The sequence below is a fragment of the Cupressus sempervirens genome, chromosome 3 (assembly GCF_028749045.1).
Source record: "Cupressus sempervirens isolate cs-2001-9-10 chromosome 3, ASM2874904v1, whole genome shotgun sequence".
NCBI classification, from domain to species: Eukaryota; Viridiplantae; Streptophyta; class Pinopsida; order Cupressales; family Cupressaceae; genus Cupressus; species Cupressus sempervirens.
The window spans coordinates 724,722,889-724,733,926 of NC_143120.1; the positions used below are offsets into that span (position 1 = coordinate 724,722,889).

The 11,038-nt window shown below is 38.4% G+C and overlaps 2 protein-coding genes across 3 annotated transcripts in view; both read left to right on the forward strand.

Moving 5' to 3' along the window:
- LOC149568817 (AP-1 complex subunit sigma-1-like) overlaps window positions 1-2,309 on the forward strand; it is a 133,242-nt gene extending 130,933 nt beyond the window's left edge. For both annotated transcript variants that reach the window (XM_089821698.1, XM_089821699.1), the window contains 4 exons: window positions 1,219-1,327; window positions 1,469-1,504; window positions 1,654-1,740; window positions 1,868-2,309. In XM_089821698.1, coding sequence (XP_089677824.1) covers window positions 1,219-1,327; window positions 1,469-1,504; window positions 1,654-1,740; window positions 1,868-1,939 — 304 coding nt within the window. In that variant the 3' untranslated portion in view covers window positions 1,940-2,309. The remainder of the gene's footprint in view (window positions 1-1,218; window positions 1,328-1,468; window positions 1,505-1,653; window positions 1,741-1,867) is intronic.
- Window positions 2,310-10,034: 7,725 nt separating this feature from the next.
- Window positions 10,035-10,364, forward strand: LOC149568818 (uncharacterized). The gene has a single exon (XM_089816781.1). The coding sequence runs from the start codon at window positions 10,035-10,037 to the stop codon at window positions 10,362-10,364; it is 330 nt and encodes a 109-aa protein (XP_089672907.1).
- The last annotated feature ends 674 nt before the right edge of the window (window positions 10,365-11,038 follow it).

Sequence of the window (11,038 nt, forward strand, 5' to 3'; positions counted from 1 at the left end):
CGAATTTGACTTAATTTGTGACAGCCACTTTAGGGGTTCTCTTGATCCGGTTTGGGCAGTATTAGAATTCTAGCAGGGCTGTGATCTGCATTTACAGGCTGTTTTCCTTTGTGAGGAGGTGAGTTTGACTAATTTTGGGGCCATGTGACTCATAGCCAACACCATCATCAATATCAAATCAAAGTCTGGTAGCTGCAAGTGTGTGCAACGTTAGCATTTTGACTTGCCAGGTTCCCTATTAACTCTGAAATAAATAATGTTGCATCATTTAGCTATCAGCATGGTAAATATTTGCATATGTTCTCACGGACCACGGTGAATAAAGTTACTGCGCAAGTTTGGAATTGCATTCAATTTCTATGCGTTGTTTTCCTTTCAAATTCTGAAGAAACAAAAAAGAACATATATATAAAAAAGCACAAAAAAATTGCAAATTTTCCAAAGCAAAAATCAATCTACCAGCATAGAGCCAGCAGGGCTCATTACTGTGTCCAACAGAAATATATTGAAGATCATTCGAAAAGCTGCACATAACCAGAAGACTGCTCCCGGAAGCTCCACATGACAGTAACATGCTTATCAAGGAAATAATTGATCACAATATGGTAGGGTCAACGTCTTGTAAATTGGCACAATTTGTCTTTTTGGACAACATCTTCAAATATTCAATAGGTGTCAAATTGATGCAATGAAAATTTGAATGAAAAGAATTCAACAATATTGGTCAAGATTGACAATTAGTTACTGCAAAATTATCCTTTCATAGATGTGCCAATACCCAACGTAGTGCTTAATGTAGACCTGGCAGATTGAGGAATTCAAATCTTCAATCACTCTAAATAGGAGGCAATAAAGTAGTAATGTAAATAATTGCAATGGAGTTTTCACTGTTTCAGCTTCTATAATTGATATAGTTCATGTATTAATAGAAATTGGGTTTATAATGGATATACTAACCTTGAGGAATTTACCTGTGGCACAGTAATGATGTGCTGTAGAATATATAATTCTAAATAGCAGAGCAAGTACGCAATAAGAGCATTTTATTTTTTGCATAAAATTCCTTCAAATTCTTTTTAGGGGGCTCCCCATCCATGTGCGATGAGCCTAACCAAACTAATCATATCTTGATGTTTAATCATTGATGTACAAAAGGCATGACAATCCTGTTCAATGGCCTCTCTTGCTATATGAATCTCACTGTTTTTTATGTTGTAGATATGCTAGCTTGTATTTTTGCATGTGCATTGATGGGGAGGATAACGAGCTGGAGATCCTTGAGATAATCCATCACTATGTGGAGATTCTTGACCGCTACTTTGGCAGTGTGAGTCAGTCTGAATATTTGTCTTAGTCGGTAGATCTCCAAAGCTTTAGTAAGGATCAAACCACGTATGATACCAGATCTTTTATCAATTGGCATCTAAAATGTAGATCATCTAAAATGTTTATTTATATATGCTTGCAGGTTTGTGAGTTGGATCTTATCTTCAACTTTCATAAAGTAGGTACTCATTTTAGTGTATTTCAATTTCATCTAGTTTAGTATTCAAAGCTAGGCAAACTAAGATAGTCATAAATAAATTAATTGAGATATTGTGTATCTAATGTATTGTTTAAGACTTAGCTTGTATGTTTTGAAATTTCTGTTAGGCCTACTACATATTAGACGAGCTATTGATTGCCGGAGAGCTTCTAGAGCCAAGCAAGAAGACCATTGGACGAGTTATAGCTGCTCAGGTACTAATAATTGACTTCTGGTTCTAGAGTTTGTAAGTTACTGGAGATTAAAAGTTCGTCTATGCTTTGACATTGCATAAGCTAAAAGTGGTCGCTGATGTTTTAAGGAAATCTTTGTCTGCCGCAGGATTCTTTGGTGGAGAGTGCCAAAGAACAAGCTAGTTCATTGAGCAATATAATTGCTCAGGCGACCAAATAGAATTCTTGGGAATACATATTGTAGTCTATTTCTTGGAAGACTTTTTCAAGATATTCTTGTATTTCTAGTGAGTGTTTTATATTAATATATACTCCACAGTGAGTTTACGAGTATCCTTTGATGTCCTTTGAGAGTTTAATTGGAAGCACAGAACCTTGATTTGGAGGGACATTCAATTTTCCTTTTGCATGTTTTAGAAAATTATGGAAGAGCATTTTAAGCATTTCACGTCATCTCGTTCAAGGCTTTGTGCTTTAAGTTGCTCTCTCACAATTTATGATGATCTCACTATTTATGCTGACACTTGGTCCGTGCTGGTAGTCTCCTAAGAATTTATAGCTTTCAATTTCATACAAACTATTTACTTCAATCCATGGGCTTGGTGTGGAGCATTTGTGCTATAATTTTTGTGGGTGTAGACTTGAATTGCAAAATAATTACAGAAATTAAGCCAGAAGCAAGTAAACTTGATTAACTTGGAATCAAAGAACATTAACCTGAGAAATTATATTTATATGCATGGTCGAATTTTGCAAGGGAAGAAACATAACCTACAGTGACGTAGGAAGTTTTGCTTTGTTGCTTTTAGCTGATCGTTCTGAAGGAGCAAGGTGAGCATTTTGAACCTCCGTTCTTGTCACCTTTACAGTTTTAAATTTTAACTTTTCTGTCATTTACCAGGGTCTGATATAGGACCCTTTTTAATGAGAAAGTGTCAAAGAACATGTTAGAAGCAAGGAAATTTGAGGACTATATCATATATACCAACATGCTGTACTGGTTAAGTGGCAGATCTTGTGCAAGGGTAGGCATATTGCATTTCAATTGAAGATATATTCACAACCATGCAAGATGTGATTTGAGAATTATCTCTACGTACCTGGAAACTAAATTCTAGAATATTAATTTGGATTCTTGAATAGATTGTTGTAAGCATAGTTTACAAACTTTGCGAGTACTCTCTGAGTTGCTGAGCACTTCAATTTTTATTTTTGGCAGGCAAGTTTTTACAACTCTTGCATTTTTATAGTTGTAGAAAAAAAAAGGGATAAAAATGCCAATGTCCGTAAAATGCTGGTTGAAGCATGTTTTTGACATGTTTTTTAAACTATGCATTTTCTCTTTCAAGATGATGACTTATAATCTTATATATGTTGTAATTGAATTTTGCAAACAAAATATGTTTCATTAAGAGATCTTAATTTTTTGTACTTTCTAAGTTGCCCAGTTTTTGTAGAAGATTTTCAGAGTTCTCACTGAATACTTTGTGTCCAAGCTTACGAACTATTGGTTTTAAGTATAGTATGGCTATTGGATCAGCAAGTATAGTGTGGCTATTGGATCAGCAAGCTTGTGATCCATATCAATATGAAATGTTTGATTTCTTCCATTTGCAAGTTACAAGACAATGATGTCAGCTATCCAATTAGTAATTGGCTTCAACACTCTTTTCACTTTGGAATTCATCATTCCATGAGAATTAGGAATCTTACGATTTCTAGCATCTATATGAGGACAAACCTGTTGTGACCTAGTCACATGTCGCCCCATCAAAATGGGGCCCTCTCTGTTGCCTAGTTCGCTTGGCCCCCTTTTGTGTTTTTTTTCCCCGGTGGCTCTAGCTTTAATCTCTGAGGGTTTTGTTTATTGCAACTGAGAAGTGATATGTTTAGATGGGATCATGTGGTGGGTTTTGTTCCCGGCTTCTTGACTCATAATTGTGAAGTCAACATGTCTAAGAAATTGATAGGCTATGGAAAGAATGTAGAGTGAAAAAGGTTTGGAAGTATCATGAAGATGATTTGGATCTTCAAAACTTAATTCTCATGCAAAATATTTCATTAATATTTGATCTTCAAGAGTGCTTTGTGTGTTTGCAATACCCTACGTGCAACAAGTGGTTAGTGAATGCCATAAATTTGTTGCAAGGAGGGAAAGCAAGGTTGACGGTGATAAACACTCGCAACACAAACTTCATGGAACAAATGAATGTTAGAAGGAGATAAAGGCAAGAGAAAAGGAACTTCACCTTGAATGCAAAAAATGTTTACACACAACTCATTTCGCAGCTCGTGTAAATTGAAGCACTCAATCAAGGAATGTACTCTGGCGAGGCGATTCTCCCACAAAGTGTGTCATCGGGAGGAAAAGAGGCTATTGCAGATGTCATTAACAAAGATTGCACACATGACAATGACCTTTGCTTTGGAAAGTGGAAAGCCCTTAGCCCTATCATATAGCTCCTCATCTCCTCAAATGCCAAGGATATGTTTATCAAGAAGGCCTAATATCTCATAGCTCTTATTCATGGTGATTATGGAACTTTAGGGAAAAGTTTGAATAGAGCTATGCATGAAAATCTGTAATGTCTCCTTCTTCACGCTAGTTAATGGCGCTTAGTTGGTCTATCTTTCCATCTAGATAGGCTAACAACATATGTTTCAGGATGCCAGCCAGTCACAGGAGTTTGGGTTTCAGTTGAGGAGATTTCAATGGGAAATCCTAAGGTTTTAGTCACTTTATTTTATTGGATTGCAAGGTAAAGTACTTTATTATTTAAAGTTACCTTAGGACAAATTAACTTAAGTAACTAAAAGACGAAATAGTCTTTTATCCCACATTGCTCAGTTATTTGTATCTCCCCATAGTTCAAGGTGATAAAAGGAAGCCTTTTGCATTGGGATTAACACACGAATATATGATATTTCTACAAAATCCTAATGGTTGCTTAAATGTGACTGGATATTTCCTAAGGACGAAACCCCTTAAGGAAAATGGTGAGACCGGACGCAAACTTGCTTCTCACATTGCACTTTTAGAATTAAGGACTGGAATGATGTCTTGGTCTCAGATAATTATAACTGGAAAAGTTGGAGTTGGATGGCAAGGAGAGTTGAGGAATCCATCTATAGTAGAAGAGTAGTTTCTATGTAAGTATCTTCTTCAAGTTCAATTGGATTGAAGCAACATGGGTTAGTATCTCATAACACCAAGTTGAGGATGTAGCAGATAGGGGGGATTGAACAATAGTCAGGTTGGCTTCATATTAACACCCACACGTGAGTGCCCATACACAGAAGTTGTAGGTCAGGGGTAATAATAGAAATACCTAATAGAGGACGGTGCATCTACAAGGATAGTTGTATAACACGAAATAGTAGCTCGGCATTGTGAAATGTCATCACCTTTAGACCAGTCATATATCAGTACTCCAACCGCAAGGACATTAGAAGAAAGGATTGATAGGTTAATGTAGTCGATTCCAATATACTAGAGATTGCAGACGACATTTGAGACTAGGACGTGGACATTAGGAGTATATTTTGGGTTAAATCGGTCCTCCAGTTGATACATTCCATTAACAGGATTGTATGTTAATTATTGCTCACTCAATCACTATATATTCATTTTCTTGAAGTTGGAAACAAAATCTGTCATTAGTACATTGTACCACAGCTGATTGATTTATTAGCAAATCTATAATCCCTTATTGCAATGTTGAGTTATTGAACCCCAACTAGGAATTTGATTGAAAGAACACAATTTTCTTCTTAGTTTAAAAAAATATTACATATCATTTTTGTTAGTAATCACTATAGTAGCATTTCAGTGACATGGTTGTTCAAGAACTTGATTTCATAACAGTTGTTTGGCGATATTACCATTAGTCCTAGTTCAATATTTCTGACCCAAAATAGCAGAGGTTATAGGTCATGCCATCTTGTGGGTTAAACGGAAAATAAAATGATAGCGAGGTATGAGGAAAAACTTCATAATTATAGTCACCTCCAACCAGACAAGCAGGGTCGTCTAAACAAATTGATATTGAGGATAGTTACTTAGTGGATGAGGAATTGATTTTTGGAATAGAGGAATAGGTGGAACAAAGTAAATAGGTAAACAACATTCAAATGGCACATAATGAAACTGAATAGGACAGAGAAGTAAGGGAAATATTGTGGGCTGTTAGAAATGGGCAGAATAACATAGCTAATGTGCTTCAACAACTTGCAGTTAATATACAACAATTAGCCCTTGTTAATAGGAGAGCTCCAAGCCATCACAGTGGAGGTAATAGTGTAGCTGGATCACTCCGAGCTATTAGGGCTCCCATACGAAACATTGATAGTCCTTTAATGCCAGTTTTTAATGTAGAGGAAGAGGCAACACCAACAACTACACCAAATTTACTATTGGACAGTGTTATGGCAATGTATGATGAATGAGATTTGTTTCCTAATCCTATTAAACAAAATATGTCCTTTGTCCAATATCTAATTCAGAAAAGGGAGTTAGATAGACATCAGTAGGATAGGAGGCCTAGAGCACCAAACAAAGACTTAAAACATGCTATGAACAAATTCTCTCTCCCTACTTTCGATGGCAGCAATAAGACATCTGTGAGAGCTTGGATTCACAAGCTAGACACGTACCTAATACTCAAACCTATGTTAGAGACGAAAGCCATTAGATTTTCCACAATGCACTTAGAGGGAGCGGCTTATGATTGGTGGCACCACAGGTTGGTTACCATGATCATGATCTCATTACATCATATGAGACTTTCAGCTCTAAGTTGACTACTCACTTTGACATGAAGGATATAGAGGTTTATTACAGGGATTTGGCATAGGTATGACAAGGTGGATCTCTAGATGATTTCATTGATGAGTTCCAGCGGATCTTAGTAATAGTTCTTGACATGATAGAATAGTGTAAAGTAATATTGTTCATTGAGGGTTTACAGGATAGATATAGAGATTTGGTTAAGGTACTTAAACCAAACACTCTAGATGATGCTATTAAGATCACTCACAACCTAGAGTCACTCTCTTCGATATTACAACACTCCTAAGAAGACGTATACAAGGACCACTTCTTTCCAAAAGAACAAAAACCAGCATAAGGCTACACCTCGCAAGGATGGACTTTGAGACACGAAATAAACTCAGGAGGAAGAAGCTATGCTTCACTTGCAGAGAGCCATGGACATTGGATCATAGATGCCTTGGCAAAGGCAAGATATATTATGTAGAGGTGCTTTCAGAGGATGATGAGTAGCAGGAGGGCAATGACGTTGATGGTAGTGATGAGGAGGAGAATGAGGACCGATCACCAAGAGGGAAGAAGAAGGAAGGTACCCAGGGGCAACCTCCTATCATAGCATCACTTTCTAGCGATCCCACGAGACATCCATTTTGTTTGAAAGGAATTGTTACACGACAACATATTATATGTATCTTGGATACAGGTGCCTCGCATAACTTCATAAGCTCACGATGGGTTATTGAGAGGAGGTTATAGATTGACGACATACCTGAGTTTGAGGTTAGGGTGGTAGGAGGTGAGAGATTGCAATGCGTAGAGAAGGTGTCAAGACTTCTGATTCATTTTGATGATTTCCTTCTTGAGGCAGATTTTATGTGGTGGATTTAAATGGACTAGATGCCATGTTGGAGAGACAGTGGTTACAGACCATAGGCAGATATACGGTTGATCATGAGAAGATGCAATTGGAGTTCTTACAGGATGGCTAACATGTGATCCTCAAGGCTATGCCAGAAGGGGAGCCTAGGTTGATTTCAGCCTACAGGATGGAGGCCATTATGAGGCATGATGACATGGAGTGGGAAGCACACTGTTTCATTTCCTCTAAGGCTACCTTAGACTTAGGACAACAACTTCACATTGACATTCAACCAATGCTTGATAAGCACAAGAGGGTTTTGGAGGACATACCTCCAAGTATTCCCCCAGATAGAGGGTTTGAGCATATCATAGAGTTGGAGGAGGGTGCCAAACTTGTCATCATGACATCGTATTGTCATCCCAGGCATTGCAAGGAGGAGACAGAAAAGATGATTAAGGAGCTTCTAGACATGGGATACATCATGCCTAGCTCTAGTCCTTTTGCTTCTTCAGTTGTATTGGTGAAGAAGGATGACACCCTACACGTGTATTGATTACTGTAATCTCAACAAGAGGACCATCAAGAACAGGTACCCAATTCCTCGCATTGATGAACTTCTAGATGAGTTACATGGGGCAGTTTACTTTTCAAAGATAGATCTCAGATCGAAGTACCATCAAATATAGGTTAGCGAGGAGGATGTGCATAAGACATCCTTCTGATGTCATTATGGTCATTACAAGTTCTTGGTTATGCCATTTGGACTCACTAATGTGCAAGCTACATTTCAGTCGTGTGAATCACATTTTTCATAAGCAGCTATGGAAGAGCGTATTAGTATTTTTTGACGACATATTGTTTTTCAATAGAAATTGGGAGGAGCAATTAGAACATCTAGATGTGGTACTCAGTATCATGGAGGAGCACACCTTGTTTGCAAAAGAGTCCAAATGTGAGTTTAGATTGACTGAGATCCTCTACCTTAGTCATGTGATTGGTGCAAATGGGGTAAAGGTGCATCAAGAAAAGATTCAGGCAATCCTAGATTGGCCACCACTGAGGAATGTATCAGACTTGAGAGGCTTTATGGGTCTTTTCTCTTACTATAGGAGGTTTGCTAAGGGTTTCTCTCAGATAGCGGCTCCCCTCACCGACCTCACATGGAAAGGGGATCCCTCACTGACCTCACATGGAAAGGGGCTTTCAGATGGACAACAGAGGCAGAGGAGACCTTTGATAGGCTCAAATAGGTGATGAGCACATGCCCAGTCTTGGCACTACCGAATTTCTCTCAGCCGTTTTTTGTGGAGTGTGATGCTTTAGGGAGTGGTATTGGCATGATGCTCATGTAGGATAGGCATCCGATTGCTTATGAGAGCAGGAAGCTCAAGTATGGCAAGAGATTGTACTCCACTTATGATAAGGAGATGTTGGCTATTATGCATGCTCTAGCCAAGTTCAGACAGTACCTAGTGGGGGGAAAATTCATAATTAGAACAGATCACAATAGTTTGTGCTACTTCCTAGAACAAAAGGATCTTAATGAGAGACAACAAAAGTGGGTCAGCAAGATTCAGGCATATGATTTTGACATTGAGTACGTCAAAGGTAAGAACAATATAGTTGTTGATGCACTTTACAAAAGACCCTTAATAGCAGAATGTTGTGCTATATTTGAGATTTCAGTAGATTGGAAGTCTCAGTTGTTGGTTGAGTATTCTAAGAATGCTCAAGCATGCCAGATTATGGATGGACAACTTCAAGACAGCAGGTATAAGGTAATGGATGATGAGATTTACTGCAAGGATCAGATTTACCACGTACCAGGGTCTAAACTCAATGAAAAATTATGGAAACTCTACATGGTGCCCCATCAGCCGGTCACCCAGGGTTCTTCAAAACCTATAGATAGGTCAAGGAAAGATTCTCATGGAAGGGCCTTAAGGACAATGTCCTCCAACATATCAGGGAGTGTCAGACTTGTCAGCAGAACATGTTAGAGCATGAGTTTCCAGCCGGATTATTACAGCCTCTCCCCATCTTGACATAGAAATGGGAGTCTATTTCTATGGATTTTATTACAGGGTTGCCTAAGGTGCAGGGCAAGGATTCTATTTTTGTGGTGGTGGATAGATTAACAAAGATCACTCATTTCTTTTCCATAGTTGCAGATTGGTCAGCCTTGTAGGTAGCTGAATTATTCTTTCAGGAGGTTTTTCATTTTCACGGTCTTCCTCACACCTTTGTGAGCGATAGGGATAGTAAGTTCTTTAGCATTTTCTAGTAGGAATTGTTCAGATTGACTGGCACGGAATTGACACCCAACACGAGTTATCACCCCCAGACGGATGGATAGATTGAGATAGTTAACAGATGGGTGGAAGGTTATCTTCGAAGCTATGTAGCAAACATCAGAGAGACTGGGTTTAAGTGGTTGTATTTAGGAGAGTATAGTTACAACTCTTCCTACCAATGTCCATTTAGATGTCTCCATTTCATGCTCTCTATGGCAGTGAACCCCTGTCATTTGTAGACCTGGCTTTGCAAGACAATAGGTGATGTCTTGTAGGGGATTGGATATAGGGTCAATAGGATATCCTTAGATCTATTTGAGAGAATATTCTACAGGCCTAGAATTAGCAAAAGATGTACGTTGATCGCCATCGGACTGAGCAAAGTTTTTAGATGGGTGACGTGGTTTACCGCCGTCTCCAACCATACAGGCAGAGTCCCTTGAAGAAGAGTGGGTCTCAAAAACTACAACGCAAATTTTTTGGTCCATATTGCATTACCAGGAGGGTTGGAAAGGTCGCCTATGAGCTAGATTTACCTGAGAACAATAGAATTCATAACGTGTTCCATGTTTCATGTCTCAAGAAGGCGATTGGCCAGCATACAGTGCCATCCACGAAGTTGCCTCCTCTCGATGAGGAAGGGAAGCTTGTATTAGTTCCACCAGAGGTGATGAAGGTCAAAGAGAGGAAGCGTGTAATAGGGCCATCAAGGAATATTTGATTCACTGGAAGGATTTACCTTATGAGGATGCTACTTGAGAAAGCGAGTCAATCTTATAACATCTGACATTGAGATTGCTTGAGGGCAAGCAATCCTGGGAAGAGAGGACTGTATTGTTCCCTTCTCTACGCTAGTTAATGGCACTTGGTCTATCTTTCCATCCGGATAGGCTAACAACATATGTTTCAGTATACTAGCCAGTCACAGGAGTTTGGGTTTCAATTGAGGAGATTTTAATGGGAAATCCTAAGGTTTTAGTCACTTTATTTTATTGGATTGCAAGGTAAAGTACTTTATTACTTTTATCCCACATTGCTCAGTTGTTTGTAGCTCCCCACACTTCGAGGTGATAAAAGGAAGCCTTTTGCATTGGGATTAACACACAAATATATGATATTTCTACAAAATCCTAATGGTTGCTTAAATGTGACTAGATATTTCCTAAGGAGGGAACCCCTTAAGGAAAAAGGTGAGACTGGACACAAACTTGGTTCTCACATTACCCTTTCAAAACTAAGGACTGGAATGATGTCTTGATCTCACATAATTATAACTCCGGGATGTTAACTAGAAAAGTTGGAGTTGGACAACAAGCAAAGTTGAGGAATCCATCTACAACAAAAGAGTAGTTTCTACATAAGTATCTTCTTCAAGTTCAGTTGGATTAAAGCAAC